Consider the following 13,045-nt stretch of genomic DNA (forward strand, 5'->3'; position numbering starts at 1 on the left):
GCAGTAGGGTGTGTCCGCATAAGCCCTCCTCTCTTGGAGCCATAAGATACCTGACCTCCTGAGGTCTTCCCCAACTCGCCTTGTCAACTGTTGCCAGACAATCGGAGTGTTCTCGCTCAGTGAGCACATGAGTAATGGAACATAAAGGCCAGTTCTGTATTACACATAACAACATGGGTGAATCACTCATGCACACAAGGGAATCAACGCTGTGACTCTTCAAAGCCAGGATGGAAGTGTCACGAATGGGAGAGCATCTCTCTCTCTTTTTTTTCCCGGAGGAAGACTGGCCCTGAGCTAACATCTGTGCCCATCTTCCCACTTTATATGCGGGACACCTGCTAGAGCATGGCTTGACAAGCGGTGTGTAGGTCCACACCTGGGATCTGAACCAGCGAACCCCAGGCCACGGAAGTGGAATGTGTGAACTTAACTGCTGTGCCACCGGGCTGGCCCCCAGAGTATCTCTTTAACCAGAGCTGCAGAGCAGGAGAGGCCCCAGGAGCCACTTGGTGCCTCTCAAGCTTTGGGGTGCATCATCATTGCTGGGAGGGCTGGTGAAAACACCCGTTCCCGGGCTCCAACCCGGGGACGATGCTGCTGGTCCCGCCTGTGCTCCCAGTGGCCCTGATCTAGAGCGGACATCTTCCAGCCTGACTGTGTATTAGTATCGTCCGGGCAAGTCTAAAACTCCTGGTGCTCAGTGCCAGCCTGGGGATGGTTCAGCTGGCCTGGGCTGTGCTCACTGGAGTTTTCAACAGCTCTCATTTGACTGTAATGCGCAGCTAGGGCTGAGGAGGACCGGTGGCCAGGCTTATACCGTACAGAAGGGAGGTGTCACAAACGCTACTGAGGCCCGGGGTGGGGGTGCCGAGGCGAGCACAGACGGTGGGTGGCCGAGCCCAGCTGTTTCCTCTCTCTAAATGCAGCCCGCAGTTTTCCTAAGGTGGTCCGGGTGTGGGGCGGGGCGCAGAGAAGGGAGGACACCTCCCCCCACTTCTGCAGAGCAGCTGAGGCAGTGAAGAGGCGGGTGGTGGGGCTGACGAGTGAGAGGCACCCCTGGGCCCCAGGCAGGGAGGGACCACAGAATCACAGCTCAGAAGACAGTACCATTCCACATGTCCGCATTTTAGAGAAGGGCACAGAGGCCCTGAAAGAGGAAGCAACTTGCCGAGTCCCAGGGCAGGTCAGTGGGGAAGCAGGGAGTAGAACCCATCTCCTGCTTAGCCCGCTGCCCCACGCCCAGCCCCGCAGGCGCACTGCCGCCCTTCAGGGCCTCTTTGACAATGGAAGCGTTGAGTCAGGTCCCTGTCCTGTGTCACTCTCCTCTTTCAAGGGCTCCCCATTGCCCGCAGGTTTAAGTGCAGCCTCCTTGCTGCAGCCCCTGCCTCCCCCTGCAGCCTCCTATTGCACCTGCCCCCACAAACCCCATGCCCTGAGCCTCTCTCAGCTCCGTGAGTACACCGCTCCCCTCCCCGGGCCTCTGTGCGCACAGTTCCCTCTACAGAGCTCACGACTCTGCCGGGCCAACCCCCACTCACCCTCCAGGTCTCAGCACAGCTGACACTTCCTACATGAAGCCTTCCCTGAGTGCCTCAGAGCCCAGTATCCTCCATCTCTCCCCAACCGGCTCTCATCGCCGCGTGTTGTAACCCCCTTGTTAGCTGTCTGATTCCCCAGGAGGCTGAAGGGGTATGGTGTGGGGCTTGTGTTTATCTGGAATCCCCAGCAAATAGCCCACATCGTACGCAGCAGGTGCCTAATAAATGCTAAGTGAACATTGCAAACACCCTGAAAGAGAAGGAGTGATTACCTTCTTCTTCATCTTCACGTTCTTGAAGATGGCGTGGACCCTCCATGTCTTCGCAAACATGGCCCCAAAGGCAGTGGTGTAGCCCACGGTGAGAATCCAGGTCCTGACCTAGAAGCCGGGAGAAGCAGAGGCGTTAACGTCTCCTAGGGGGCCGACCCCGTGATTGAGGAGAGCATCCCAGAGGGGGACTCTGGATGACGGCACAGACGCTCACTTTACATATGGTAGAGTCTCACCAGCATCAATCGTCCTTCAGCCACATTGCAGTCTGATAGGTGTTTAGTTCTACCAGCTGTTTGCCAGACCCAGGGCCTGGGCACGGAGGCCCATGAGATGCAAATCTGGCCTTCCAGGGCCCACAGCCCCAAGGGAGCCGGTCATAGGGAGAGGCACAGAGGGTCCCTGGACCCCCAGGAATCCCTAAGGGGGTGACAGAACAGCCCTCTGGTCTTCCCTCCCCCCCACCTTCCTGAGAGCCCTCTGCACGGGGAGACGGCCCTGCAGAGGCGAACACAATCGCTGCTTCCCTCTGTCCTCGCTTGAGCCTGCAGGAGACCAGGTGGCCCCAGGAAGCTCTTCCACGTGACTCCGGGGTGTGGGCGGGGTCAGGGAGGGTGCCGAGCCATGGGAGCTGAGACTGGCCAGGAGGAAGAGTCTGCCGCGGCCCCTCTCCAGTGCTTGGCCAGCGCGCCACTCTCATAGAGCAGGCAGGACTCAGCCAGAGCTGCCCCGGGGCACCTGAGCAGCAGTGCACCCAGCCCAGCTCCGGCCATCACGAGGGGCTGCTCGGTTAGGCAGGAAGGCCAGAGGGGAAGGGCTCTGATCTTCCCACCCCGACCAGGGCTCTCCTTGGGCCTGTACGGAAAGAGAGGAGTGGACGCGCCCGGGTCCACTCAGCCCCCTCCTGCCAGGGTCAGGTCACTGGGCTCCTACTGCTCGTGTGACCTTAGGTGGCCCGTCACTCAGTGCCAGCCCAGCCTGGCCGTTCAGCCCACACTTGGCCTTGGGTTCCCGCTGAGAACTAAGGCCCTAGATGGTTAAGATGTGCCCTGATCCCCAGCCCTGGGCGGGGGGCTGACAGGGATGGCCAGCCCTGATAGGAGCACCCAGCCCGGACCCCTGCTGGCTGGAATGGGCGGGCCACCGTCTGTCAGGCCTTGGGGACCTCCTGGATGCCCACTCCCGGCCTGCACTGCCATCATGGCCAGAGCCCAGCCTTTCCAGATTTCACCCTCACCAGCTGGACCAGACACCCTCCCCAGGAGACTCGCCCAGCTCCCGGCTGGTCCCTCATGCTGGCCCAGCCCTGGGCTGCATGTCACAGAGTTCTGGGGCCTCCCGCTCATGGGGACAAAACAGCCCTGAGCTCTGGGAGCTCTGGTTCAAGGCTCTGCTGGGTGAAGTTCCCCCAGGGAAGTCAGCTGAACACGGCGGGCGGGGCTGCGTGGCAGGAGACGGAGGGGGACAGCGGGTGGGAACAGGGGGATCAGGCCCTCCACATCCCGGGGACGCGGACACAGCAGGTTTGTCTGGCCGGGGCAGGCCCCTTTCAGCCAGTCACTCAGCACATGATGAGTGACTCTGTGCCTGAACTGTCTGTGCAGATGACGAGGTTTATCCGCACGCCTGCCATCCTTCCGGGGGCCTGGGATGCTGGTTCCCAGGAGGCGGAGGGCGCCCAGGGCACCAGCCCCCAATGAAAAGCTCGAGTCTCCAGCAAGCGGCCCTGGTAGAGGACATTTCGCACGTGCTGTCACAATTCGTTGCTGGGGAATTAAGTGCATGCTGTGTGGCTCCACTAGAAGAGGATCTGGAAGCTGTGCCCGGTGTCCCTGGCCTTCGCCCCGTGAGCCTCTCCCCTTTGCTGCTTTGCCTTATATTGTTTCTCTGTAACAAATCCTTGCCGTGAGTGCGACATCGGCCGAGTCCTCCTAGTGAACCGCTGACCTGGCGGATGTCTCAGGGCCCTCGACAGGACAATGCCCACGCTGTCCGGTGTAACAATCAAACAACCGCTCGGCTCTCGGGAGAGTTCCCACATAAGACCACCAGAATACCCACCAAGCCAGGACCCCAGAGTCAGTCCAAGTACTGAATATTACTAAATCTTAATTTCTTTCACTTTTTGTACCAAAAAAACCTCCAAATAAATAAAAGTTGTAGTGGAGTCTTCCAACCAGAGGATCCCAGTGGGTGACCTTGTGCACGGTAGGTTCACACCCTATTTGGGGACAGCTCTTCAGACAAGCATGGAACAGTGCTAGAGGAGAGACTCTGAGAGCAGGACAGTGGGGCCGCGGGCAGAGCTGCCCCCTCAGGCTGGCTCTGCTCAGGTCCCCGCTGGGCTGGCCTCTGCTAAAAGGTGCGTTATTTCTCTCCACACCTCCGCCAATTCTTTAAGACGGAAACGCACCTGGGGTTCAGTCCTGGACCCTCCTTGCCCATTTTAGGGCTCTCTCTCCGTTATCACCCGCACCCTCAGACGTCAACCACTTTCTTGGTGCTGACAATTCCCTGATCTCTGTCCCATCTCTCTCCTGAGCTCCAGACCTGCATATGCCACTGTCACTGGAGCTCCAGCTGACTCTTAGGTGTCCCATAAACCTCCACACTCCACAGCCTAGCTCAGCCCATCAGCTCTTCCCCTGAGCAGCTCCACTTCCTCCCAACTCGGGGAGCATCGCCACTATCCACCTGTCACCCAAGCCAGGGACCTGGAATTCCCCCGGGGCCCCTCCCCCACCCTCGTTCTCCTGTTCAATCACCAAGCCCATCGCCTCCTGCCTCACCATCCCAGACCGTTCTCTGCCCTTCCCTCACTCTGAGAGGGGGCCCACACCTCCGCCTCCTGGGCTCCCTTGCCCTCTGGCTTTCTGCGGAGGGAGGTAGCATCAGGAGACAGGACAGTGACAGGAGAGAGGGGACACATATGCGCTCCTGTTGCCACTGCTTCTGCCTGCATCTCTGGCTCCTCGCATGGCTCCGCTCGCTCTGGGCTCAGAAGACACTCCTCTCCAGGAAGATGAGGGGACACTCCTCTCCAGGAGGGTGAGGGCGACGCCCCTCTCCAGGAGGGTGAGGGCGTCCTGTGGCCACTGGTCTCCCGCTGCCTCCATGCCCTGTTAGCTTCCTTATCCCCACCCCCTCTGCAGGTGGTCCCTTCACCACAGTGTCCTCATGGGAACCCCCGGGGGGCTCTGCTTTCTGCCGGGGCCGTGCCTGGTGACCATCTTACTCCCATGCCTCTTTGGGTCCACCCTCCTCTCTGTTCCCACGGAGTCGCAGGTTAGTCCTTACGAGCAGGGGCTCTGGACACAGACCGACATGGGTTCAAGTCCAGGCTTTGTCACCTACTATCTATGTGAACCCGGGCAGGTCATGTAACCCCTTTTGAGCCTCGATGTCCTTATCTGTGAAATGGGGATAACAGTAATGCCTCTGACTTCACAGAGTGGTTTCGAGGATTAAATGGAAGGTGTGTGAAGTGCTGGGCTTCTCAATCAATGCCCGATTTTTCTCGCGTGTTCCTTATGACTCACTGGACCCAGGCAGGAGCCGCTAGCTAGTCTCCCCGCCTCTACTCTCACTCCTGCTCACCCATCCTACGCCCCCCAGAGAAACCACTCTCCAACGCAAGTCTAAGCAAGTCTCCCCAGTTTTAAAACCTTCACTACCCCACCGAGCCCTCAGGTTAAACTCCAGATTCTCAGCGGAGTGCTGCCCCCAACACCCACACCTCTCCTGCCACCCGCCATATGGTGCTTTACACCCACACACCACACTGGCTCACGCTGCCGGGCCTGGTACTAGCTCTGCCCTCACCCAGAATGCCATTCCTCGCTCTGTCTCCTTTACAGATTCTCATTTGTCCTCCAAAATCCACATTCATGGGCCACCTCCTCTGAGAAGCGCTCCCAGATCTTGCAGGGATGTCATGGCAGCCTCCTCCTTGCGACTTCTCCCCTCAGGCTTGTTTCTGCTGTGCTGGTCACTGGAGATGTTTTCTCCCTGCCTCTCCCAGGAGAGGCTGCTACTGGGAGGCAGGGCCTGCTTTGTCCACCTTTAACGCTCTACAGCCAGCCCTGTGGGGGTGACCAGGCCAGGTAGGTCAGCTTAGGAGGTAATGAGCTCTTTCTCATAAAAAATGTGCAAGTCAAGCCTGAGCAAGCGTGGAAAGGAAGACCACAGATGGAACAGTGCCTTCGATGGCAAAAGAGGCTAAGTTCATGGCCTCGGTGCTCTTCTCCACCCAAACAAAATAGGCTTGTCTGAAAGGTAGTGAGCTCCCTGTCACCCCACATATTCAAGCAGAGTGTGGAGGACCCCCTATCAGGGTGCTAGAGGGGCACTTCCTGCACTAAGGGAGGTTTTATTTGATGATGTCTCAGGTATGTCCCTTCTGTACGGCTCTATGATGCCAAATAAACTAGAAGGTTCTGAGGGGATCTAAAGATTCCGCTCCGAGTATGTTGTCTCTAATACAGGCCTCTACCGAGTCATCAGCACAAGACAAACGGCCGCTTCACTTTCTCTCCAAAGTCCCAAACACATTTACTCTTCTGACGTTAACATCTCTTCTCTTCTCTCCTCAGCCATAAAACACTCAGTCCCCTGCACACCGCCTTGCACACGTACACCCGCGGCAGGAGAGGAAGTGCAGGCAGGCAACGCCCATCTCAGTGTCAACTATGGAAGAAGGAAAAAATTAGAGCACATCTCCAAATGGAGAGAAACATCTATGCCCGGGACAGTTCGCTCAGCCGCTTGTTCAGTTACTTGGGCACGGCCTGCCTGGCAGAGGGAAGGGGCCAGCAGGACCGGACACACAGCCTCTCTTGCAGGTCTGTCTGACGGGTCACTGGGGCTGCGGTGCTCCGGGCCTCCTGGGCCACAGAGGCATGTGGGCCCTGGGCCGCAGAGTCTGACGGCGGAGAAGGCCCTGGCGCCTGGCTGGACGCTGGGGTGGCAAGGCGCTTTCGCGTTGTCCAAAAAGCTTCTAAAAAGGGCCTTTTGTTCCATTGTGACTGCTCACCCCAGAAAATCAATAGTGAGAAGGCAGACAAAGAAGACCCAGACGGTCCATGAGCAACCCCCAGACCTCGTTATGCACCAGACGGGGAAGGCATTTGGAGTCTGGAGCTGAAAGGCCGGATGAGCCAGGGGTCTCCAGGCCTGCCTCGTCTCCCAGGGGCAGGGGTGGTGGAGAGGTTGGTTTATCTGAAGGAAATCGGCCTGCAGAGCATGCTCCAGAAACAGCTCTGGGAGACCCCGCCTTGCCCAGGGCCCTTTAAGACGGATCTGCACAGAAAATCCATCTAGGGCTTCGAGGGCAGCAAAGCCTTCCTGGGAAGGGGTCAAGGGGCCTCAGGGGATTCTGGGCACAAGTAAGGGTACTCTGGGACCCAATCCAGGACCAGTGGGGCATCTTAGGAGGCTTGGGGCAAATCAGAGAAAGGTACTCCTGTGGGAGGAGGCATTTCTGAGAGGCACTCCCTTGAAACTCTTTCTGACGGACCCCTCCCTCCTTAGGGCCCTCCTAAGAACTTGAGATCACAGGCTGAATTCAGCTCCCACCCAGTCCTGAGGACAACACCCTTGTGCAGTGCACAAAATGCACAACTGTCCTTGGTGGGCTTGGCTTAGGCAGCAGAACAGAGAAGAGGCCCTTCTTCCCCTTCCCCTCATGACCCTAGCAGGTGCCTCTGCAACTAGAGGTTGGGGAGCTTTCTGGAAGCAGTGTTCCCAAGATGGGCTGTGGTAGCAGGAGGTGTGCGTGTGTGTTAGGGAGGAGGCTGATGTGTGCCTCCACACAGCTCTGTGGACTGAAGATGTGGACAAGCTGGTGCTGGGGCAAGAGAGGAAGGAGAGGTGGATGTGCCATGGTGGCCACAGCTGCTATGAAACTGTGGGCAAGGAAGAGGCATCTTTTAGGACTTCGAGAAATAGCAGCTCATTCTGGGCGGCGGGGGGCGGGGGGGAGGGTTTTTTTTTTTTTTTTTTTGTGAGGAAGATTGGCCCTGAGCTAACATTGAGGCAAATTTCCTCTATTTTGCATGTGGGACACCACCACAGCATGGCTTGATGAGTGGTGTGTAGGTCTGTGCCTGGGATCTGAAACCGCAAACCCTAGGCCACAGAAGCAGAGCGTGTGAACTTAACCACTATGCCATCGGGTTGGCCCCAAGGCCGGGGTCTCCTATTTTAAGTCTTTCTGATTGGTCTCGCCTCTCTCCCCAGGCCTGTCTTGATCAGGGCATACAACATACTGAAGGGGAGTTATTTGTTTACCTGCATCTTCCATCTACACTGCCAGTACCCGGAGGGCAGTCATCTATGTGGGCCAGCTCTGTGCCTGCAGGCCCTGGCACACAGTAGGTGCCTGGGAAGCGTTATCCCATGAATGAGGGAACCGTAAGACAAGGCCAGGCTTGTAGTGGCCCTCAGATGTGCACAGGAGGGGAGGGCATCACCTGCCCATCATCTGCTGCAGAGTCAGGAGCCCTGGTGCCCTCCTCAGTGCCTTCCTCCAGAAACCAGGGGGTCCAGGAGAGCGTTTCACAACTGAAGGCCCTGGAGGGCTGAGGACAGAGGGGAGGGCAGGGGGAGGCCTCTGCCGTCAAGAGGGGAGCTGCAGCCTGTCCAGGACTCTAGTCGGCTCGAACAGGCCTTGTCAGCACCAGGCCCCGTGGCCGCCTCCCTCAGCCAGCCAAGGCCACTATCAAACCCTGTGGGCGCCTCCTTCTGCAATCACAAAGCATGTTACCACGGCCAGACACAAAAGCACGGATGACAGGCTGAAACGGCCCCCAAACCACAGTATGACAGCGGGTTATTGCTCAACCTCTTCAAAAAGAAATCCCCAAGCAAAAAGCGATGGCTGACACTTATGGCCTTTTAACTGAGCACATCACCAGTTCCCACTGGACTGGCATTGACTGGGAGGCCAGATCGGTGCTCCTAGGTAGCCTTTGCCTTTTGAATTAGTTAGAAAATCCTAGCACATGTGGGAGGGCTGGAAGAGGGTGTCCTGCTCCCCAGTCCAGTGCCGGGGCCCCCACGATCCCATCCCTCCCACAGCTGCCCGTCCTGAGCTCAGTCGTACAGCTCTGCTGAGCCAGGTGGGTGGCTGCGAGCTGCTTCAGGACCAGAATCCGACCCCCCTGCCCTGACGGGACTGCCCTGCTTCCTGAGAGGTCAGGGTGCAAGCCCAGGAGCCCTTTCCTCCCTGAGCCGGTCCTCGTGGGACAGGGTTTCTGGTGCTTCCACTTCTCTTACACGCCCCGTCTCCAAGAGACAAACCCAAAATAAAGCGTGGGTTCTAACCTGACCTTGCTACTCCAAGCGTGGTCTGTGGATGCAGCATCAGCATCCCCGGGGGCTTGTCAGAGATGCAGCATCTCAGGCCCACCCCAGGCCTCTGAGCCAGAATCTGCATTCACCCAGATCCGCAGGGATCCACGTGCACACTGAGCGGCACTGTGGGTGCAGGTACAGGTCAGGATGGTGCTTCCCCTTGAGCAGGGGTGGGCAGTACCTGGGAGGCGGTGGGAAGGACTTCCGGGATGCTGCTAACAGTCTATTTCTTGACCCAGATGCTGGATTCACAGTTGAGCTCAGTTTGTGAAAGTTCACTGAGTTATACACTTAGGGTATGTGTGTGTATATATATGTATACACTTTAATAAAAAGTAGAAAAATAAACAAAGGGAGCAGGGTTGTCAGCAGGTGGAGGCAGCTCGGAGATCCAAGGTGAGCCACGCTCTTCTGAGCCGCCGTCAGAGCAGCCCTGGGCTGAACTGGTCGCCCAGGTCTTACGTCAGAGCCCAGCGACCGGGGACTCACGTCCGAGCGCCCTGGAGGCCCCACCTGCTTCCTTCTCACCTCCCTCGCAGCCCTCCCGCCCCGAGGCCCCTGCCAGCACTCAAGGCCACAGAGGTTCAGTGGCTCGGCTCAGACTCCTACAGGCCCGAGTCTGTCCCCAGCCCAGTTCTGGCAGAGTCAGGCCACGCAAGGCCAGAAGTGGCAATGGATATGCCTACGCCCAGTCGACAAGCGCCAACGCCAGTTTTCCCGCCTCTTCTGCATCCCAAGTGTACTCTGCTTTATCAGTGTCTCTCCTGGTGGTGTCCAGGGGTGAGCACAATTATCCAGACATAGTCCCATCATTCACTCATTCATAATGATAAAGGTTAACATTTACTGGATCTTATTGTGTGGCAGACACTGAGTGCTTCACATGCACTATCTCATTTAATCCTCACAACCCTATTATTATCCCCATTTTACAGAGGAGCAAAGAAAGGTTCAGAGACGTTAAGTAACTTAACTGAAGTCACACAGCTGTCAAGCAGTGCACTTGGGACTTGAACACAAGTGGTCCCACTGCAACTCTCATATGTGCTAGGCGTCTCGTATACTTTGGGGATGCATCAAAAATGAATGAAGACGTACACTAGGGCCCTGAATTGTACACCTTGAAAGGGTGAATTTCATGGCATATGAATTATATCTCAATTTTTAAAAACTGAAATGGACAAAAATTTTGGTTGGGATAAATGTTGGACCACATCCCTAAGGATTTAGTTGATCTGTTTCTCTTGGTATAAACCAGCTAACAAAAAAAAAATCAAAATATTTCTTAAAAAAAGATGAACGAATGTCTCCGACACCTTTGCAGTCCATCAGAGCAGGTTCCAGACTTCAGCCCTGCCCCCAGCCACGTGTGGCAGTTTCTGTTTCTCCTCCTGTAAAGAGGGGACAGTGAAGTTTGCCTTGTCAGGTGGTTGTGGGATCAGAAGGAACGGCTGTGGCTGGCAGAAAGCTGGCCCTCGGTAAGTCACAGCGACCATCCTGCACTTCATGAGGGCTCAGGCTTGAGGAGTTAACAGGATGCTGCTGACCACCCGCCCCCAGGATGCTCCTGGAGCCCCGAAGCTGAGACTGGCTGGAGATCCAAGGCCCACCTGGGGCCTCCCATCTTTGCCGCGGGATCCCTCTTACCCTGCGCGCTCATGCCGGGTCCCTGCTGAGGCTCCACAAGGAAGACCAGAGCCTTTTCTCTTCCTCCAGCTGCCCGCTCCCTCTCCGAGCCGCCAGAGGCTGGGATTCCCGAGCCGGGTCAGCATGTAAGCTGGAGCTCTGGCCCACATCCAGCCCTGTCCTCACAGGCAGCTCGTGCCCACAGGGGCCACGTTGCCATGGTGATTCCACTACCCACAGTGTCCAGGGAGACAGCACGGGGTAGCTGGAGCTGTTCACAAGGTTCGCTGAAACCAGGCTGGGAAGATTCCGGAAAGGGTCAGAGGGGGCGGGGGATGGGAACTAAGTGTAACTGCTTCCCCAGCAGGAGCTGTGTGTGTGTGTGTGTGTGCGCGCGCACGTGCGCGTGTGTGCCCTCACACATGCACCCACCCCCCATCCAGGTTATACTGGCCCTTCCGAGCAGGGGAACAGCCCCCACAGAGGAATACTCTCGTGACAGTCACAGTTCCTTCCTGAGCCGATGCTCACGGTTTATCACAGTGTTTAGCTTCCATACTGAAAACTAAAAGGAAAAAAAATAGTGGTGTTCATATGGCAGCAGAACAGGCTGAACCGTGACTTACGTCCTCCACATGGACCTGGCTTCATGTCTATCGGTCCCTTGTATTTCCTAGAGTACAGAAGTTATCCCGTGACGGGAAGGACCATGCGCAGTCCCCACCCCATGCTCCAGGTGGCTCGTCCGGACCGTCTGTGTAGCCCACACCGAGACCCTGCATCGGCGTTTGTTACGCTCATTTTACAGGGGATAAAACCAAGGCCCGGAGCGGTGATGTCACTTGCACAGTCAGGAGCCCGTAAGCGTAGGAGGCGGCGTGAAACCCAGGTCGGGTCAGGTCTGTGCTGGCTGCCGCTGGCCCTGCGTCCCCCTTCTCCTCCCCACTCAGTGGGGGTTCACTGGGGACAGCCTGCCAGGCCCAGACAGAACAGGGGCACCCAGTGAGACGAAGAAGCCAAATCCCCTGGGGCAGCGGGTGGAGCACAGCCCTTGCACCCTTGGGGACCGGCACTTAGGCTCTGAATCAAGAGCTTTCAGTGCCCCTTCCTGCGCAATATGGGGAATTATTAAAGAAACGACCCCAGTCCTGACCCACGCCACGTCTGCTCTGTCCCGATTCACCCCGAGTGGTTCACTCAGGCCTTTTCCCCACAGTCAGGAACGGGGGCTCCCCATTCGCAGGGCCTCTCAAACAGCCCTGGCTGCAAATGCCTGAACCCTCAGGGGCTGCGAGCCGCCCTCGGCTTTGAGCTAACGCTGGTTTGAAAGAGCGTTATGATTTATTCATGCCGCCTTGCAGGCTGCCCAGGACAGCCTCCCCCACGAGAGAGCGTGCCTCCCGGAGCAGAATGTCAGGCTTCATTAAAAGCAGAAAGCCCAGGTGTGGGGGATGCCCCTTTGCCCACTCCCCGGCCTGCGTCACTGGCGCGTGTGGGATTCAGGTCAGACTCGTGGACGCACCTGCGCCTCAGCAGCCCTTGGCTGGGGAGCGGGCTGTCAGGAGCCTCTTTCTGCGGGGAAGGGCTGGGCCTCAGTCTCTCTGCACCCAAGACTGGAACTCGGGCCAGTGGTTCCGTCCCCAGGTGCAGGCAGCCAGTGATGAGGAGCTGGGCAGAGGGGCCCAGCAGGGACAGGGTAGGGCTCTGCTCCCTTGATTCTTGGCTGGGGGTCCAAGGCAGGTCCCTCAGCTTAAAGGGACGCCCCTTTAAGGGCGTCAAGAGTGCTGTGTCAACTAGATGTCGCCAAACGAGCCCCCAGAACCACTTTCATTATTGCTGTCATCACGGTCTCCTCAAAGCTGGGGAGAGCGGCCCCTGCACAGAGGGGAGAAGGAAAGCCCCCTCCGCACTTAGCTTCCTTAGGCCCCAGGAGCTGTCCCTGCTCAGGCCTCATGGGGCCTGGGGGCCACCACAGACATGCACGGCGCTCGTGAAATCGTGAGGCCCCACAGGGCACAGAAGTCATGCCGATGCAGGAAGGTAGGGGACTCGATGAGCTTCACACCGTCCCTAGAATGAGCAAGACTCCCACAGGCTGCGCCATCATCCTGGCGCCACACAGAGGGTCACACTCCTGAGGGAACACACCCACAGGGCCTGTGAGCAGCTCAGCCTCCTCAGAAGCAGGCACCCTGATGCCGGCACGCAGGGATGTGTGACTCCTGACTTCACCCCCGAACCCCCAGAATAAAG

The 13,045-nt window shown here is 57.7% G+C and overlaps 1 protein-coding gene across 3 annotated transcripts in view; it reads right to left on the reverse strand.

Moving 5' to 3' along the window:
- Positions 1–13,045, reverse strand: part of GABBR2 (gamma-aminobutyric acid type B receptor subunit 2) — a 331,181-nt gene that overhangs the window by 59,285 nt on the left and 258,851 nt on the right. For all 3 annotated transcript variants that reach the window (XM_070595867.1, XM_070595866.1, XM_070595868.1), the window contains one exon: positions 1,814–1,921. In XM_070595867.1, coding sequence (XP_070451968.1) covers positions 1,814–1,921 — 108 coding nt within the window. The remainder of the gene's footprint in view (positions 1–1,813; positions 1,922–13,045) is intronic.

This window comes from Equus przewalskii, chromosome 26, assembly GCF_037783145.1.
Source record: "Equus przewalskii isolate Varuska chromosome 26, EquPr2, whole genome shotgun sequence".
Lineage (NCBI taxonomy): Eukaryota > Metazoa > Chordata > Mammalia > Perissodactyla > Equidae > Equus > Equus przewalskii.